This window comes from Monodelphis domestica, chromosome 2, assembly GCF_027887165.1.
Source record: "Monodelphis domestica isolate mMonDom1 chromosome 2, mMonDom1.pri, whole genome shotgun sequence".
Classification (NCBI taxonomy): Eukaryota; Metazoa; Chordata; class Mammalia; order Didelphimorphia; family Didelphidae; genus Monodelphis; species Monodelphis domestica.
In genome coordinates, this window is record NC_077228.1 from 324368245 (window position 1) to 324389064 (window position 20820).

Genomic DNA, 20820 nt, shown 5'->3' on the forward strand with positions numbered 1-20820 from the left:
GACCTGGCTCCCTTATCCACTGAGTCACCTAACTACTCCCTTTCTATTTTATACTAAAGGCAGAAAGAGCAAAGATTAAGACAGTGATATAATGAGACCTATGATTTGAGAATATTATTATGGAAGCAGCATGGAGAATGGATTGGGGAAGAATCTGGAATCAAGAAAACTGGTAATTTTGCAATAGTTTATATAAATTACAAGGACTTGAACTAAGATAATGGTTGTGGAATGATGAGAAGGTAAATAATCTAGCAAGTAAATATCCAAGCAAATAAAAAAATCTAGCAAGATGTGCAGGTAGATGTAATAAGACTTGGCAGATTATATATGGTAGAGAAAAGGAAGAGGAAAGAGTCAAGAATGATTAGCAGCTAACTTCATGGATGCAGCCATCCCTCCACTGTTACCTGGAATTTTGATTCTTCTTACTTCCCTAACAAGGAATGTTTTTATAGACAAAATCACCTTGTAATAGGAGTATTCTAAGTATTTAATTTCCTAACAACTCCTACGTTTCCCATAATGGATCTTTTGTTGTGATTTAGTTGTTTTTTCAGTTGTGTCCAACTCTTCATGACCCCATTGGAGTATTCTTAACAAAGATACTAGAGGGATTCCTTCTCCATCTCATTTTATACATGACGAAACTGAGGCAAACAGGGTTAAGTTATTTGCTTAAGGTCACATAACTAGTTAATATCTAAGGCCAGATTTGAACTCAGGAAGAGAATTCTTCCTGACTCCAGGCCCAGCACTCTATCCATTGTGCCACCTAGCTGCACATAATGGATCTTACTCATATTTAATTCTACAATAGGCAAAATTGGTTAGTGGATAGGGCACTGAACTTAGATTCCAGAAAACCTGGATCCAACTTAACTTCTCAGTGCCTTCATTGACTCAGGAAAATGGGAGCGTTGGACTACGTGATCTAAAAAAAAAACCATCCATCTCTGATCATATAAATAAAGTTATTGCAACACTCTAGCATAAGAATAGGTCTTTTATTATCCCTATATGTTTTATCATTTACAATCTTCCCAAAGTGCTTTTGGGAAAAGTCCTAGAATATTAAATGATGCAACAAGTATGTTAGTCTCTTTCTTCATCCTCTCTAAACTGCCTCACTTGTACTGAAAAAATTAAGAATACAGATGTTCCAGGTATTTACTGGATTGCTTTAAGATATGAACTAGTTTTTCTCCTGATTTCCTGATTTTTTTCCTCATTTCTTCTGAACTTGTGGCCTTTAAAAGTACTCATTTAAAGCATTAGAATATCTTCTCAATTATTAACCACTTTGTGTTGCTCTTTCTTGCCTGTAGCCCCACCTCCCCTTTCCATAACTCTAAGAATTCCAGTGCTTTGGGGCACAGGTTTCATTCCTGCAGTATTCCTCATGCCATTCTTCCCATTCACCCCATCACCTTTCACTGACATAACTTACTCTTTTTTTATTTTTCACTTGATTTTTTTTAGCCCTCATTACCTCTTCTGCTACTGATTTTCTTAATCCATAGATACTTGCCTTTATCCATAGAGACCAAAAAGAAACATTCACAAAGAAAAAATAGATCCTTAAGTTGAACATTTTTCTTTTCAAAAGAACTATAATCTGTATACTTAAATTTCATAGCCCCTTATTAAGTAGTTCAGTTTTATACCTTTTCACTGGAGTTTCAATCAGAAAAAAAAACAACTCACAATGATTCTTCTCTCTCTTTTTTGTTGTTATTCACCCACAGAATGCTTGTGTTTCTGGTGTCAAGGGATATTATTAAGGAAGTAATCCCATTCCAGGGCCTGAGGTGGACAGTCCAGAGGCTGACTCCTAAATGATTCCTCTCACCTCATTGGCTGTTTGCTCCATGGGGCAATGAGGCATCTGCTGCAATGAAAGGATGAGAGCCCACAGAAGTAGTAGAATTTGGAAAGTAGGGTCTTTGGGACACTTTAGTGGTCAAATGGGCCCTTGCATAGCTCATCTACTTGATGTGACCAGAAAGAATCAGTCCAAAGTTCATTTTCACCATATCCTCACCATTTTCTTTTTCCAGTGAACAAATGAAGGAAGAAAGAGAAAACACTTTCTGTTACCTCCTTTCCTGGATAGACTTGCTGAAGATTTAGAGAAAGATAAGAGAGGAAGGAAAGTTGGTGCAGATCAAGTCCATGAAAATTTGAAGGGCTAATAACACCAATAATGTTCTTCCTTTCACCATCATCTCTAAAATAAGGGGGGGGGGGCTTGAATTAGATCTTCTCTAAGCTCCCTTTACCATTCTTTTATAATCTGACCACTCCTTCCTTTAATGGGATTCTCATGTGTTGAAATTCTACTATGAATATGAGCAAATTCAGTCACTCTAGCTTCTGCCTCAGTTTAAGTTCACATTCCAGGACTTCATGATTTTCGTTTTCACAAATTTTTCTGGGTTGTTGCTATGATATTTTCCTTTACAGCAGCTCTTAGCACTTTTGAAAAGAAAAGTGCTCAACTAAAGAAGGATCTATTTTTTCTTTGTGAATGTTTCTTTTCAGCTTCTATGGATAAAGGCAAGTACCTATGGATTAAGAAAATCAGTTAACAGATGAGTTAATAAGGGCTAAAAATAATCAAACTGAAAAATAAAAAAGAGTAAGTTACATCAGTAAAAGGTGATGGGGAAAAGAAAAGGACAAATGATAAAGGAATGAAACCTAAGCCCAAAATAATTGGAGCTGTCTTAGATTTGGGAAGAGAAGATGGGGCTAATATCAAATTGATCCTTTTGAAAAGTTCTGTTATTTTAGATGAAAAGCTATTGTGAAAGAACATTGAATTTGGTATCAGAGAATCAGGGTTCAAATCCTGCTCTGAAGCCATCTATGTGACCCTGGGACCTTCCCTAGACCTTTTTATTTCCTCATATGAAAAATTAGGAGTCCTTTACAACCCTGAATCTATGATCTTATCAATGGTTTAATTCCCTGAACCATTAATGAAGTATGGGAAAGTCACTTATGCATGGATTTTTTGTGGATTTTTGCTCTCAGTTAAACTAGAAAAACTCTAGTCCAAGTCTTTCATCTTGCATAAAAAGAAGCTGCAGCCCAGAGAAGAGAAAATATGTTGCCCAAGGTAACATAGGTAATAAATATCAGAGCCAGGATTTAAATCTTTTGACTTCAAACCCAGACTTATTTTCATTGAACCATACTGCCTCGTCAGAAGGGAAGTTTCTCTTCCCTTCTATTTTCTACTGAATATTTCCAAATGAAATCACACCAGGGAGATGGAATTCTTGGTGGAATAAAAAAGAGCAAATGCCTCCAAATTAAGTGAAAGTGGCTTCCAACTTCTAAAATGTTGTTAGAAGAAAAAAACCTCTAAAGGAGTTTGAAAACAAAAAGTCTAATGGGTGACATTGGCATATGAATGTAGATTAACAAGAAAAATATTTTTTGAGGCTACATTCACCATTTCTGATTTGGTTCCTCATCTTTGGTTTAATTTCACCAAACTTGGCTTTTGGTTCTGATCTGAATTATGAGATAATTAAATCAGCTATGTTATTACCTTTGCATATTTTGGAGACTTTGAACATTTAGACTGTCATTATTGACATGTATTTTTAAAATTAATTCAAAACTATGACTGTTCCTTTGATTTTCTCCTTTACTTTCTGGCTAATGGCTTTGTTTTAATATTGGTATACTATAAAACATAGACTATTTTTTCCCAATATCCTTATTTTCTGTCTCAGAATCAATTCTAAGAGAAGAGCAGCAAGGGTTAGGTAAATAGGTAATTGACTTGCCCACAAATTAGGATGTGACTGAGATCAGATTTAAACCCAGGTCCTCCCCACTCTAGGCCCAGCACTTTTAACTACTGAACCACCTAGCTGTCCCAATTTAGAGAATTTTTTTTAATATTCTATGGAATATACATATATATATATATATATATATACATACATACATACTCACCCATTGTTCTATTCTGATCAAAGCTCTTTCCTGTCAAAGATTGCAAAAGCAGGATGAGGAAATGAAAATAATCCTAATTTTGGAGTCAATTCAATTCAATAAACATTTATTAAGCACCTACTGTGTTCCAGGCCCTAGGCAGAATTTCAAATTCCAGCTTTACTTATCTATTTAATAACTTGGTAACCACAGACAAGCCACTTAAAATCTCTGAATTCTCATGCTTTTGTCTATGAAATGGGATAATAAATCACTGCCAATTTCACAAGGTTTAGGGGGAAAGCATAATATATAAATAGAAATTATTATTATCTCTTATATTGCTAATATTTTCATAGAATTCTAGAGATGGAAGGGGATTTGAAGACAGACATATCAATACACTATTGGTGGAGCTGTAAATTAATGCAACTACAGTAGAAAGTGATTTTGAATTATGCTAAGAAAGTGACTAAAATGTCTATCTGCTTTCAAATGCCTTCTGTTTCACTTAATTCTATTTGACCCTGGGCAGAATATTTAATTTCTCTGGAGCTTAGTTTCCTCATCTGTAAAATTAGGATGTTAGACTAGATGATATCCAAGTGTCTTCAACACTAAATCTATAGTCCTTTAATCTAGAAATTCCTTTCATAGGCATATACCTCCAAGGTCACAGATGAAAAGAAAGGCCCTGTATGCAAGAAAATACTTATAGTGACATTTTTTGAAGTGGCAAAAAATAGTAAACAAAGTAGATGCCTAGCAATCAAAAAATAGAAAAACAAACTAAGGCATAGGAGTGTAATGGAATTTTCACTGTAAGAAATTACTATGAAGAGTTCAGAGAAGCATGGAAAGATATGTGAACTGATGCACAGTGAAGTAATCATCACCAAGAAAATCAATCCATCAATAAACATTTATTAACGATCTACTATGTCCCAGAAATCATACTAAGCTCTAGGGACTGTAATAACTGCTTAATATATACAAAAACTAGAAGAGTGAAAAGAGAAACAAGAACAAAATTAAATTAAATACTGTTTAATTATGATAACGCTTAACCCTAAAAAAAATGAAAAATACATCAATCATCTTTCTTTCTGTGAAGAGGTATGGATATAAAATCATGTGTATAGAACATTGCATATGCTGAAACACTCTGTTATTGGCTGTTTCATAAGAACTACCTTTTCTTTGTTGTTGATCCTTTGCTTTTATTCCTAATAGCAAAGAAAATCCCTAGATGGTGTAATAGATAATATTTGATGGAGACTAGATAACTAATGGATCAGGTAGTTATCTTCTTTTGCCTAGCCTCCTCCCTCTATATCTCCCTTACTCCCTCTTCCAGCCTCTTCTGCCCCTCTGCTTTCCTTCAGCTTCCACCACCACCCCTTCTTCTTCAGCCTCCTTCCAAGTCACTCAGGGTGAGCTCTGATGTTTCAAATGACCCAGTCTTTATCTTCTTTTATCTCAAGTAAGGGGTTTATTAGGGAAGACAGGAAAGGTGGAGGATGAAGGTAAAAGGGTTGGAGGTTTCCCTATTATGTACAGTGAGTCTTAGGTTGGAGGATATTGAGAGAAATGGCAATCCAGTCACTAGCATGAAACAGAGCAAGTCAGAGAGAGAGATATGGACTATTGTCCTTCTTCTTCTGCCTTTCAATCAGCCAGGCTACCTCCAACTTGATTATCCCAAGTCCCAGCTTCTTCCTTCAAAGTCACCATCAGCCAAAAAGCCCAGAAATCCAGTCATCAGTTGGCTCTTGCCTTCCACTGTTTCCTGGTAACATTCCAAATGAAATCTTCCTTTGATTGACAACAGATCAATCTCCAGCTTCTTGTCTTGCTCCTTGTCTTGTAATTTCTCTGTTCTCCACAATGGGGAAGAAAGGAGGAATATATTTGGAAATTAATAATAATATTATGATAATAGCATTTAAGTAAGACTTTAAGGTTTATGAAACATTTAAACTCTACCTGGTTTGATTGTCACATCCTCTTAAGCAGGTGCTTGTTTTTAACCCCATGCTTTAGATGAGAAAAATAAGACTAAAAGAAATTTAAGTGATTTGCCAGGGTCTAAAACAAGGTTTGAATATAGGTCTTCCAAACTCCAAATCCAACACTGTGCCCAGGAAGCCACCTAGTTGTATTATGTGGGCAATACAAAAACAAAAGACCAAATAAAATAAGTCACTGTTAGCCCAATCCCTCATTCAAGACTCTACAATATTATTCTTTAATTTAGGATTATTTTTTTTAAACCCTTATCTTCTGTCTTGGAGTTAATACTGTGTATTGGCTCCAAGGCAGAAGAGTGCAATGGGGGTAAAATGACTTGCCCAGGGTCACACAGCTAGGAAGTGTCTGAGGTCAGATTTGAACCTAGGACCTCCCATCTGTAGGCCTGGCTCTCAATCCACTGAGCTACCCAGCTGCCCCCAATTTAGGATTATTTTAAGATCAGGGAAATCCTAAACCCTCTCTCCCATTCAATTTCCTTTTCCTCCCCCTTTCCTTAAATAAACCCCTTGTTCCAATTATTCAGAGAGTGAGTTATCTATTAGAATATCAGGAAACTTACTCAGAATTGACTTCCGGTTTGTCACCAACTAAAGAGACTAACTGAAGGGGGAGAGAGAAGGGAGGAGGGTGGCAGATCTGATTCCACATGACCATAATCCTTAAAGATCAACCACCTAATACAATTCCCATTGCCTAGCCCTTAGTGCTCTTCTGCCTTGGAACCATACATAGTATTGATTTTAAGACAGAAGGTAAGGATGTGGGTTGGTTGGTTAGTTTTTTAAGAGAAAAAAGAAAAAGAAAAGAAAAGAAATTGCCCCTACCTCAGAGGGTTATTATTAGCATCAAATGAGAATTTATATACAATGCTTTGCAAATTTGAAAGCTCCATATAAATACTAGCTAATATTATTATTATCACCATTGCCTTTTTACCCCAGAACACACATAGAAAACTGGTAGAGGGTGGAACAAAAGCTGGGGCCATCCTTAGACACAAAACTTCAAGGCTTACTCATACTTCCATCTCTGCTCATGAAGGGAATTCCTTCAATTAAGTTCCCCCATCCCATACCTAACACACTCATTTCTCCAGAGAGACATCTGAAGAGTGTCAAAAGGATGCTCTTCCTTCTCTCACCTAACCACTGGGTAATTCCCAGGCAATACCCAGAGGAGGCTCAAGCTAATAAATTTATATGCCTTAGGATAATTGTTAACCTGGAAGATCCCAGAAGGATTCTAAATGCAGGATTCTTGAAATCTAATACTGCTTTGACATGTGGAAACCCTTCACAGCGTGGTCTACTCAGAGCAGGAAGGGAATTTTATTTGAGTTTATTAGGTTCTAATGAACTGATGTAAAAATTTTCAGGAGAGGCCATTCACCTCCATTTCTTCTTCTACAAAATATCTGACCCTCCAGGCAGATTTCACCATTGAGGATATTCGATTCTGTTTGTTTTTCTAGGCTATTTTCTCTTTCATCTTATTTCCCTAGTTTCAAAGTACCTGTGTGTTTTAGAAAAGGAAATATGGATATGACAAACATATTTACATATATTAAATATATTTTATATGTTGATGTATGCATTGCTATTAAGATATATTCTGTTTGCATGCTGACTACATATATTAATAGCTATTCAAGAGTAGCCCTAGGCTGGTGAGTGCTTCATCACAGCACTGAAACTGAAGGAATAACTCTAACCCATTGGAAGTTTCTGGTGATTTCTCAACAATGTCATTCAAAAGAGCTGGCATTTATATAAACCTTTATAGGTTACAAATCAGTTTATGAATGCATCTCTTATCTATCTCACTCTTGCAACAACCGTTGGAGGTAGATGTGGCTATTATCCTGCATTTTACTGACCAGGAAACTGACGCAGAAAGAGTTTAAGTGACTTGCCCAAGATCACATAGCTAGCAAGTGTCTGAGGCTAGATTTGAAATCAGGTCCTCCTGCCTCCAGGTCCACGGGGCACTGAACCACTTAACTGCTACCAGAACTCTAAAAGCTCAAAATGCTATCCTTACATATAGTATCAACATAAGCTGAATCCTCTAAATTTATTAACAGCTAGGTGGCACAGTGGATAGAGTGCCAGGCTTGGAGTCAGGAACTTATCTTCTTCAGTTCAAATCTGACCCCAGACACTAGCTGTGTGACCCTGGACAAGTCACTTAACCCTGTTTGCCTCCATTTCCTCATCTATAAAATGAGTTGAAGAAGGAAATGGCAAATGACTCCAGTATCTTTGAAAAGAAAACCCCAGATGAGATCACAAAGAACTGGACACAACTGAAAGACTGAACCACAACTAGACTTGTCCAAATACACACAAATTAATGAGTTAGCTTACTGAGAATTAGCTGCTCTGAGGTTCTAATCAGACTGAGGCAAATGCAAAAATTCAAGCTAGAGTGAGAGCAAAGGATAAAGTCCCTCTCTGCTGGCATAAATGCCCCCTGAGTAATCTCTACCTTGTAAGAAGACATGACAACAATCTGATTATTTTGTAGTTGTGGTTGCTCATCCCTTGGTGTCAAAGAGGACAAATGACATCACCAGGGTGATATCTTAACTTGCCCATCAGTTGGATTTAAGTGAGGCAGAGCTGTGCAAAGTCCTCAATCTCACTCTCTGTTCCAGAGTCACTGAAGTCCAATGGCAAGATAAAAGCCAGGAAGATTGGTAATGGCCAGGAGCAGAGTGGATGGCCTTGGCGCCTTCAAAGTTTGACCAAGGTCTAAGGGAGCCGCAGCCGAAGGTCCTGGTCAAAAATATTTGCTTGAGACTTAACAATTCTGAGTTATGCCCCTAATGGTCACTGTTGCGTGTTTCTTTCAGATACCATTGTTCTCATCGCTTCAATAGCAGTTGTTTCTGCAAAAACTCAGGGTAACATTTTTGCAACATCTGCACTCAGAAGTCTTCGTTTCCTACAGATCCTCCGCATGGTGCGTATGGACCGAAGAGGAGGAACTTGGAAATTATTAGGTTCAGTTGTTTATGCTCACAGCAAGGTAAGCTTGTTTTCTGCCTCACTGGTCAAGATTTGTTCAAGCATTTTATTGGATACATGCCATAGTGGGAAAGAAGGCTGGAACCGTGAGACTTAGGTTCAAATCCTACTACAGACATTCTCTAGCTAAGTAACTATAGAAAAGTCTACCTCCCAGAACCTCAGTCTTCCCACCTATAAAATGGGTTAGTAATACTTATATATTTTTATATATAACTTTATATATATATATATTTATTTATATATAAATAACTTTATAAATCCTGTATCCTGAGGACTTTGTAAAGAAAGCACTTTGTAAACTTTAAAGCACTATGTAAATATGAATTGTCAATTAAATGTTTCTACAATACTAAATTGAATGTTACAAATAAACATATTGACCTGAACTCCAAATCCTGAAGCTAGAGGTTGATTGATGTTGCTGGGTCATGTATTTTCAAATTTTGATCATAAATCATATATCAACAATATGCTTTGTGACATGGAAGGCACTTGGTTTTTTTACATAATCCACCCAACTAAAATTCTATATCTAAGTTAAATGTAAGATTTGGTATGGCACAGAGAACAGGATATTGGGTTTGGAGTCTGGAAGACCTGGGTTCAAATCATCCATCTGACATTTATTAGTTGTGTGATCTTGAGCAAATCACAACTTATACATGCCTCAGAAGATATCAAATTATTTATTTACTTATTTATTTAATATTTAATTATTTAATTTAATATTTATAAATTATAAAATAACAATATTTTATATTATTATATGTTATATATAATGATATATAATAAATTATAAAATAAAATTATAAATTTAATATTTAATTAAATATTTATTTAATATTTAAATCATAAGTATATAGCCTACATTGATGGAGGAAGTTCTCATATGAGGACATAATGATAAACCCATTCACAAATGACCACATATGCATATATGTATGTATGTTTCCTTTTTTAATCTATCCTATTTAAAAAATCTTTCATTGTTCTTATTTTTTCATCTTTCCTTGTCTACTTGGTGGAAAAGGATGAAAATAAAGAGTTTTCTACTTATGCAGATGCTCTCTGGTGGGGTACGGTAAGTATAAAAATAATCATTTCTTTAATCATTGGATGAATACCATGCAATGATGATTGTGAATAGCTTCATTGAAAGCCATTGACTGCTGAGAGGCAAGTTTTGCATATATGTACCATGTTAAGGACTGGCAACTGATATATAACAGTTGCATGAAAACAAACATGCAAAGTAAAAAAATTAGAAATCTACCTATAACCTGTGAAATAAAAATACGTAAAGAAGTGAACATGGTCATTTGAGGTCTCAAATGTATGTAGATAATATATGAATACTGCAATAGTTCAAAGATCTAATATTTCCTTGGCTCATGCCATATACTAACTAATGAAACAGATCTCAATCTCCCTATGGCTTAATAGAAAATCACCCACAAATTGTAAGCATTTATTAAGCATCTTCTATGTACCAGGCATTGTTCCAGACACTGGAGACACAAAGAAGAAAATAAAAATCACTGTTCTTATGGATATCACATTTTATTGGGGGAGACAACATGTTAATAAATAGAAACCAGATAGAAAGATAGACGGATGCAGAGATAGATAGATGAATGAATGAATGAATGAATGAATGAATGAATACAAAGTAGATACAGAAAAATACAAAGCAAATATGGAGAGGGAGCCCTTGAAGCTAAGAAGATAAGAAATGACTTTAAGAAAAGACTTCAAATAGAATGTATCATGAGAGTAGCATTTTGAAGAAAATGAGAAATTCTAAAGTGGAGCTGAAATGGAAATGAATTTCAGGCTTGGGAACAGCCAATGCAAAAATATAGAAATGGGAGATGGTGTGTCATGTATGAACAACAGAAAAGAAGATAATCCAGTAGGAGAGTGGAAGACAGAAATGGGATTCTTATATAAGATTGGGGAGGGAAGTGGGGGCCAAGCTGCGAAAGTCTTTAATGAGTAAGCAAAAAAAGCTTCTGTTTTGATCTTAACAGTTTTAGGAAAACATTGGGATCCTTTCATTAAGGTAGTAGTGACAAAATCTCTTTGACTATTCTGTAGAAGAAGGGAAATGTCATTTTAAAAAAAGAGGTAAGAGAATATAGAAGGAAAGAGTGGTCAACGGTGGCTTCAAGAGTTATTATGGGTGGGGAAGCTAGGTAGCACAGTGGATAAAGTGCCAGACCTCAAATCAGAAGGACTTGGGTTCATATATGGCTTCAGCCACTTCCTAGCTGTGTGACCTTGGGCAAGTCACTTAAACCTGATTGCAGAACCCTTGCCATTTTTCCATCTTAAAACTGATAGTAAAACAGAAAGAAGATAAGGGAGAAAGAGACAAGGTGACAGAAAGAGAGGGACAGACAGACAGAAAGACAGACAGATAGGCGAGGTGGGGTAGACAGATAGGAAGGGAAAGAAAGAGGAGAGACAGACAGACGTGGGAAGACAGACAGGAAGACAGACAGACAGAAAGAAGAGAGGGAGACAAGCAAACAGGAAGACAGACAAATGGGGAGAGGGGGAGAGAGAGAAATAAAGAGGGAGGGAGCAGGAGAGGGAAAGGGAGAGACAAACAGAAAGGCAGATAGAGAGAAGAGATGGGCAGAGAATGTTATTATGGGCAAAAAATTGGAGGTAGAAGAGACTGGAGACAAACAGAACAGTTGAGGGTCTAGAGTATTATAAGCAAGAGATGTTATGTCTGAACTAGGGTGGTGATTGGGGTAGTAGAGAAAACCGGATGAACTCACAACATATTGGGAATAAATTTTGCAACAATTTTGGATATGTGAAGTGAGGGACAATGAAGTGTCAAAGATAATACCAAGGTTGCAAACCTAGATAATTGAAAGGCTGGTAACACCACTGACAGAAATGGAGAAGTTTAAAGAGTGGATGAGTTTGGATGAAGAAATAATAATTTCAGTCTTGGACATGCTGAGTTTGAGATGCTTTCAGGATGTCCAGTTTGATATATACAGGAGAAAATTGAACCTATGAAACTGGAATTCAGCAGAGAGACTAAGTAGAATATAGGGATAGAAAGGTCATCAAAACAGGTGATAATTAAAATCCATAAGAGTTAATGAGGTCACCAAGAGAAGGGCTAGAGCAGGAGTTCTCAAACTAGTGTCCATGACGGTTGATGAATTTGGATGGAGGAAAAAATTACATCTTTATTTTCACTGAACTTTAGCTAAAATTTAGCTAAATGAAATTCAGTTATTTAAAAATGTGATTCTGAAAAGAAGTTCATAGGCTTAACCAGATGACTAATAGAATCCATAAAACAAAAAATAGTTTGGGAACCCTTAGTGTAAAGAAAGAATAGAAAAGGGTATATAACACTCAAGCTTGAGGTGAACCCACAGATGAACCCACTAATAAAACTGAGAAGCACATCCATACCGGTGAGAGGAAAGCAGTGTCGCAAAATCCCAGAGGAGAGAAAATCCCAAAGGAGTGAGTAGTCAACAGTGTTGCTTCCAGATTTATTCTGACCAAAAATGTCATCATCTTTTGGTCAGTCTGATGATGAACTGATAGGCATGCAGTCTATCTCCGTGCTCATTCTCAAGCCCTCAAGTTTGTCCAACATCCAGTAGATTTTGGCTCTGCTCACTTAGTCTTCAAGAATGATAAGGCACCCAGGGACTCAAGGAACAAATTTAATCATAATGAAAAGTGTTAGAGAATCACTCAAGCTAGCTCTGGAAATCCTGATTTTTTTTCCCTTGCATTCCCTAATAAGCCCACAGATTTTAGACATCTTTTTTTCATTCATTTTTTGTAATGTTGACCTATATTCCTCTAAGCGTTACTTTCAATTAAGATCAAACAGAAAAAAATGTCAAATAGAAATCATCTTATGAAAATGTAAAGCATTTTCAGTTGTCCAAAGCTTCTGCAAACTTCTTTGATTCCACAACAAATCCATTACCACAGAACAAACATTTATTCCACAAAGTTGAATTCTCTGGAAAAAATAATTGATAACTTTTATTGCACCTTAGATTATAGACAAAACAAAAAGAAAAAATGAAAATAAATTGACATTTCAATATTGGCAAAGGCTTTTCTGCTGACTGGATCAAAAAAAAAAAAACCAAGCAAATAATTATTCATACACACAAGTAGATCTTTAATCTCATCAACTGGAAGTTCCCTTCAATGCAACTACCTGTATATCAGAATCAGTCATTCCTCCCTCCTGCCCCTGGCTGTAAAACATAATGCTTGAATTCTTTATGTATAGATTCATGGTCTCATTAGTGTCAATACTCTCACCCCCTATGCAGATTGCAATCCCTCAGTACCTTTCCATCTCATGAGATTATTACCCACATTTCTCTGTCAGTCCTCCATAAAGGATTCCCCATAATGCCATGGAGTATGTTGTCTGATCCTTTTTCTATTCTATTTTCTATTTTCTATGAAAGGGACAACACCAGATTGTCTGTTGTCTCATTCTCATCTCATGTATAACTCACTCCATTTTCCTACTTATCTTACAGCTTACATTTTCTAAGATTCTTTTTGCATGTCAGCAAATTGGGACCTACTTGCATTCATTATATGTATTCCTTTACCAAAGTCTCCAAAGACTTTGGTATGCTCAAATAATTCAGCATCAGAAACGGATATCCTGTTATCAAGAAGAAATGTCATTCAGTGGAATTGCATGTCGGCTATAGGAGGGGTGGCGGGAAGTGGGGGGAGGAAAAGAAAATGATCTTTTTTTTTTCCAATGAATAATGTTTGAGAATGACCAAATAAATAATGTTTAAATGGAAAAAAAGGAGAAATGTCATTAAAGAAGAAGCATTAGTATCTGTTTTGCCATAGCCCCCTAAGGACCATGCAACCTTTCTTTCCTTACGAGTTGAAGCTGAAACTTTCTATATGTGTTGCCCCCCCAACCCCCAATTGGGATGTGGGCTCCTTAAATGCAGGGACTTTCTTATTTTTCTACTTTTATTCCCAGATGCTCCTTGAGGGCATTTCCACGACAAAGATTTTCCTGGAGGTGATTTTGAGATCTTTGAGACTTTGATACAGTTAATATATTGGTGTCTGTGAAATGGAAAATTTAGAGAAGCTCACCTCCTATAAAGACTCTTTCCTACCATCAATAGGGAATCCTTCTTAATTGGGATTCCAAGCAGGACATCCTCCATGACAATTGCAAATGCCTTAAGTGAGCCTTAAGTCTCCCTGTTTCATGCCTTGCTTGATGCTGCCTCAGAGCAGACTACCAAAGTTATTTCCATGGTCACATCTGCTACAGAATCTTATAGGATTTAACATATGCATTGTAGACATATTCTTTGAAGAGATTTTAAGGATAAATTTTGTTGCACTGAGCCAGACTTTTTTTTTTTGAAATCAACAAACAGTGGAGCAGGATCTTATGTTTTCTGCATTGGCAATGTGACTATGAAGATCTAAGCTGCTATAAAAACTATATATGAAAATATCTGGTCCCTTCTCATATTTTCATTATAGCAGCCCTTGATACATAAATAGACAATTCTCTTAAATGGGTATTACAGATGAAGAAGAGGACATACAGTCTGACAGCTGCTGGCATCTTTTTTTGGCCACCTTTTAAGGATTTTTGTCTTATTTTATTAAAGTTCAATCCTTTATCTTCTCCATTTAAAAAAAAATCCTAACCTCTGATAGTGTCCATTCTAAAATAGAAGAGCAGGAAGGGCTAGGCAATTGGGATTAAGTAACTTGCCCAGTGTCACACAGCTAGGAAGAGTCTGAAGGTCACATTTGAACCCAAGACCCTCTGTCTCTGGGCCTGGCTCTGTATCCACTGTGCTATCTAGCCATCTCTATTTTCTCCATTATTCTTGAATTTTTTACTCATTAACATAGTACCTAAGTACTCATTAAGCTATCTTAAAAATTATTGCCTTGGTACCTTTAAAACTGTTTTATCTACAGTGCAGATTTCTTTTGTTTGACTATAGTTAGGTCCAACAACACACAGACAGTCTTAAACACCATTTTACTTTGGCACTGGATACTGACTTGGTAGAGGCCATTTATCAGTGGTGATGAGAATACATTTTATGAAAATACAAACAGATCTCTTTCTTTTTATGACTGTTTTTTTCTAATCTTCCAGTCACATTTACAAGTGTTCTCAGGATAACATGGTTTAGCTGGGTCTCAGTTACTAGTGACTTTCCCCTTTGTATTTATTTTGTATTAGTTATTTTGTATATTTCTCATATAAACATATGTGTATATAGTTTCCCCTGATTGAAAGTAAGGCCTTAAAGGCAGAAATTGTTGTATTTTATCCTCATATGCCCAGATCCTAGCTCAGAGCCTTCTGTGTGTTAGGTGCTTAATAAATGCTTATTGGTTTGTTGATTTATTGAGATAGGTCCTTTTTGCAACCATTTTTAATGTTTTGTAAAGCAATAAATATAATTTGTGATCTTCCATCATATTCCCCCATAATATTTTGCAAATGAGTTTGTACTCAAAATTAGGGGTGCCTTTGGATCTCATACTTCTGCTTGACTAGAAGATCAAATGACTTATTGGAGGAGGTTTCTGATCTCTTGATTTCCTCATTGTAGTAATTTTTGCATTGGTGAAACACTTGTAGGAAATGGTAGGAGAGTTAATGCTTTTACTTTTATATATTTATTTATATGTTTTATGTATTTATATAGTTCCCATTTTTTAGAGAGTTGGGAGTTGAAAGCAGATCCAAGTTACCATAGTCACATGCAATGTCATATTTTTAGCTTTATTCTAATTCTAAACTAATTTTTGATTTTTTGCTCTAAGCAGTTGATCATTGTACTGCAAAAAGTCATTTTCTATCTTGGGCTATAGCCAATTTTATTTTTTGAGATGATATTTAGTGCTAAAAAATGTAACAATAACCTCTAACTTTCTTCTTGAAAAAAATACTTTGGGGCTTCTGTGTGAGGTCTTTCTTGATTCTCAGTCTCAAAGATAATTTTCCAACATAGTCATAGCATCTTTCTTTTGCATCAAAAATATGTTATTTTTTTATTTAGTTTGGAAGCTCCAGTTGAGTTCATCGAAGAATCTCTCTAACAATTTATCTTTTGCAACAAATGTTAGAAGATCAACTTTCACTGTTTTCATGCTTCTCTTTTCTCTTGCTCATGATGAGTGCTAAGGTCAAGTGCCCCATTAAGTGATATTTCTTGTTGCTTTTAGGTGCAAAGAGAAATCCATTCTTTTATTTGCCTGGCCAAAGAGAGCTTGTAAAAGTCTCCTTCCATTTATCTATAACTTCTTTATGTTATAGCAAGACTATCAGTATGTACATGGTTCCATTCCTTTGATAGCATCTACTTCTATCAGTCATGGGACAAAGATTGCACATTATCAATACCAGAAAGTTAGTAGATGATTTAAGAATATATTATCCTTAACTTCTCTCTAACCCGCCTCCCTTGTTTTCTGCCCCTCTGACACATCAGCATTTTATTTTATTTTTTAAACCCTTACTTTCCATCTTAGAATCAATACTGTATATTGGTTCTAAGGCAGAAGAGGGCTAGGAAAAGGGGGGTTAAGTGACCTGCCCAGAGTCACACAGCTAGGAAGTGTCTGAATTCAGATTTGAACCCAGGACCTCTTGTCTCCAGGCCTAGTTCTCCATCTGCTGAGCTACCCAGCTGCCCCCCACCATCAGCATTTTAGAACAAGACTGAGAGCCACTTTGCAGTTTTATCTAGTACACATGTCATCAAAAGAATGAATCACTCAGTAATCAATGTTCCAGTGAAGAGCCTCTCTGCAATGTTCTAAGGTAGCACTCAGACAGCAGACATTGGCTTCTGTTAGGTCCATATGCAAAGCTTATCCAAGTGGTTGGAGCTCAGTCTCCACAAGGAAAGCATTGTTTTTTCTAGTCCATCAACAAGCTTCCGTTATGTGTCAGGCACCATACTCAGTGCTGGAGCCAGAAAGAAAGACAGAAATAATCCTTGCCTTCAAGGAGCTTGCAGTCTAATGAAAGTGACAATGTGTATAGAAATAGCTACCTTGAAGCAACACATGGAGTGGGTCAAAGGTAACTTTATAAGGAAAGGTTCCAGCAGGCAGAACAGACCAGGAAAAGCTTTATGTGGCTTTTGAGCTGAACCTAGGTTCACTTCCATACCATGATGATACATCACAGTAGGATTTTTGTGAGTACTAACAATGTGTGAGTTCCTTGAGAGCAGGAACTACTTTTATCTTTCTTTGGATCTCAGGGCTTTGCAGAATACCTTGTGCAGTAGGCACTTTATAAATATTTATTGACTGACTGACTGACTGACTGACTCATAGAGCTTGGATCTGGGATTTCATTAGTTCAAGGAAGAAAAATCAGAATTATTTACCTCCCAAGTTTTTAGCCTGGGGTCTGTGAACTGGTTACAGATAGATACTGAAAAAATAGAGAGAGATGTATAAGTAGATAGGAAAATAAGTAGATAGAGATAGATAGATGGGTAAAGATCTAAATAGATGGATAAATAGGTAGATAAGTAAATAAATAGATTAATGGATGGATGGATAGATATAGATGAAAAGATGGATAAATAAATGGTTAAATGGGTAGCTAGGTAAATGAATGGATGGATGGATAAATTAATAGACAGAGAAATAGATAGATAGATAGATAGATAGATAGATAGATAGATAGATAGACCATAGATAATTATGTTTAATAACATTTGTTTTCTTTGGAAGCCTATATGTTTATTTTATACATTTAAATGCATAGTAATGTTTTAAATATCATAATGTGGGATTTTTTTTATGTTATCTGGGATGGAGCCAATAAGCTTCACCAGACTGCCAGAGACGTCCACACAGAAAAAAAGTTAAGAACCCCTGATTTAACTAGAAATTTTTTTCTTTGATGAATAGGCATGAATAGACATTAGAACTACAAGAATTCTGTTAATTAAATAATTTAATTTTCTTCTATAACTTTCTACCAGGCTCCACCACTCCAAACCCACTCATGCACTAATGGACATTTTGCATTGTTCATGTGCACACGGGCACACACAGAGAAATGCATGCACACAAACACCAAGACAACAAAACAGAAAACCTGAAGGAGTGCAGTCATCTGACAAAATGGTTCCTTAAAATACCTTTTTGTGTACAAGGCAAAAGAAAATATATGACTCATAGGAAGATAAACTGTGTAAACTGAGAAAAACAGGAGGCTTTTCTTGCCAGCAAAAAGGAGACAATTGATTAACTAAACCTTGAAAGCTATGTATTTTTATTCTGTTTGAGGTATTTTTTCCTTTACTCTTTTTTAAAGAATTCTAATATATTTAAATTACTAAGGCACTCAAATGAATTCTTACCATTAAAATTCAGTTTCTGGTGGGCTCAACCTGACAGAGTCTTTATCCTCCTTTCCCATTAGCATTCTTTTTTTTTCTCCCTACTAATAAGAATCACTGTATTGTGTGTTAAACAGTACGTGGGAAACTCTTAATATGCCTCTCACTTAGTCACCAACTTGTTTCTTTTTGCAAGAATAACCCACATAGCATTTTCTTAAAAGGTCATATCTGTGACATTCTAAAGGAAGTCAACACATTTTCATTGATTTGTTTATTTGTCATGCTACTATTTTGACTGATGATGGCCCTTACTTACCAATATCTTGAATGGCTTCATTTTGCCTCTTGAGAGGAAAAAAATTCTTTCTCTCTGACTCTGTCTCTCATACACACATACACACATACACACACACACACACACACACACACACACACAATTATTGAATACATGAGTAAAAATTTCACAAGATTCTGAGCTTCTAGAATTACAAAGTCCATTCAATCCAACAGCACCCAACCATATATGTTTGTTTTTATTGATTTATTAAATGAATCAATCTGAAGATTAAAAGTTGTCGCTCTGGTTAAAGAGACAGAAATTTTTATTTTTCAAAAGTTAAGAATTGGGGCAGGTATGTGGCTCAGTGAATTGAGAGCCAGACCTAGAGATGGAAGTTCCTGTGTTCAAATCTGGCCTCAGACACTTCCCAGCTGTGTGACCCTGGGCAAGTCACTTAACCCCCACTGCCTAGCCCTTATCACTCTTCTGCCTTGAAACCAATACACAGTATTGATTCTAAGACAGAAGGTAAAAGGTGTTTGTTTGTTTTTTTAATGGTAAGGACTGATCTGAAGAATTCATGACAAAGAATGTTATGTACCTCCAGAGAATGAAGTTCTAGAGTTGGGATACAGGTCAAAGCACACTGTTCTTCACTTTACTTTATTTGTGTTTTTATTTGAGTGTTTTGGCTTTATATGAGTATTATCTTACAACAATGAACCACATGGAAATATATGCTTTGCATGATAATACATGTATAACCCAGATCAAATTGCTTACCATCTCTAGAAAGGGAGAGGGAAGAGAGGGAAAGAGACAATTTGGATCTTATAACTTCAGAAAATGTATGTAGAAAATTATTATACATAATTGGGAAAATAAAATGTCTTTTAAATGTTTTTAAAAGGCAAGAATTTCATCTAAATATTGTATAAACATCTCCCAGTGACTCCCTCTCCAAAGTGTAAAAATGAGATTTCAGTTTTAACTAAGACCCTGGGACAAAGGAATGACTCAGTTTTCTAATAAGCAGAACTTCTAAATGGAAAGGGGAACATTCCATATCAAAGGTAAAGGAAACCTAGTCTCAAGGGCAGGGTTCAGATCAAGGCATGAAAAGCTATTGTGTTCAACTAACAGATGACAAAAGGCAAAAGCGGCAGGCCAATCAGACTGAAAGGAGGAGCTGGGCTAATTGTACACCTGGAGACATAGAGCATGTCTAGAGCATGATGGAGAAGAAACAGAACAAGACTAAAATTTAAATGACGAGCTCTAATATCATCTCTTATGTGATATTAGGCAAGTCATGTCAAGCTCTCTGAAAATCAGAAAATTCAAGAAATCTTAAGAAGTTTTCTTAAAGAGGGATTTGATCTAGCCTTGCCAGTAAGCTTAATTTCTACATTCCATGGACAAAGAATGAGTGGCATAACAGATAAGTCAGCCTTAAAGTCAAGAAGAAGTGGGTCCAAACCATGTCTCTGGCACATATGTGCCTCACACAAATCACTGAACTTCTTAGTGCTCCAGCAACTTTCCAAGAATATGTCACAGACCAATTACTGATTCACATTCAGTAAAGTAATCAGAGACCTCGCAGGACTATCTTCTCAAGTCCAGCTCCCTCATCTTATAAATGGACCTAAGACAAATTGAAGTGAACTTAAATTAAGTTAAAGAAGAGCAGTAAAAGAAATCATTCTCTATCATGTCTGTATTAATTCATACACGTATACTTAAGTAAAACTATGTGTAAAATCAGAATGCATTTTAATTGTTTTGGTATATATAAAAATAATGTAATAAATCTTCATAAGTTTCTTAAGCTATAAAGAATAAGACTCTGTTATAAAAGGATCCATCATTATATTAATATAGTATATTATTATATGATATGTGATATATAATTATTTAATATATAACAATGTTATAATATATAACATATGATAATATGTACTGTTTTAATTCATTCCCTAAAATATAACATCTACATGGAATAAAATGAAATGTGGTTACCTGAAAATAAAAAAGATTAGTCCTTTACCCAACACTAGTGTGACCAAGTACTTCCACTGTAAATACTCCTAGAATAAACATAGTCATGATTTATTAA

General features: G+C 35.8%; 1 protein-coding gene across 2 annotated transcripts in view; it reads left to right on the forward strand.

Moving 5' to 3' along the window:
* Positions 1-20820, forward strand: part of KCNQ5 (potassium voltage-gated channel subfamily Q member 5) — a 702995-nt gene that overhangs the window by 558480 nt on the left and 123695 nt on the right. For both annotated transcript variants that reach the window (XM_056818502.1, XM_056818503.1), the window contains exons 4-5: positions 8843-9044; positions 9999-10101. In XM_056818502.1, the coding sequence (XP_056674480.1) occupies positions 8843-9044; positions 9999-10101 (305 nt within the window). The remainder of the gene's footprint in view (positions 1-8842; positions 9045-9998; positions 10102-20820) is intronic.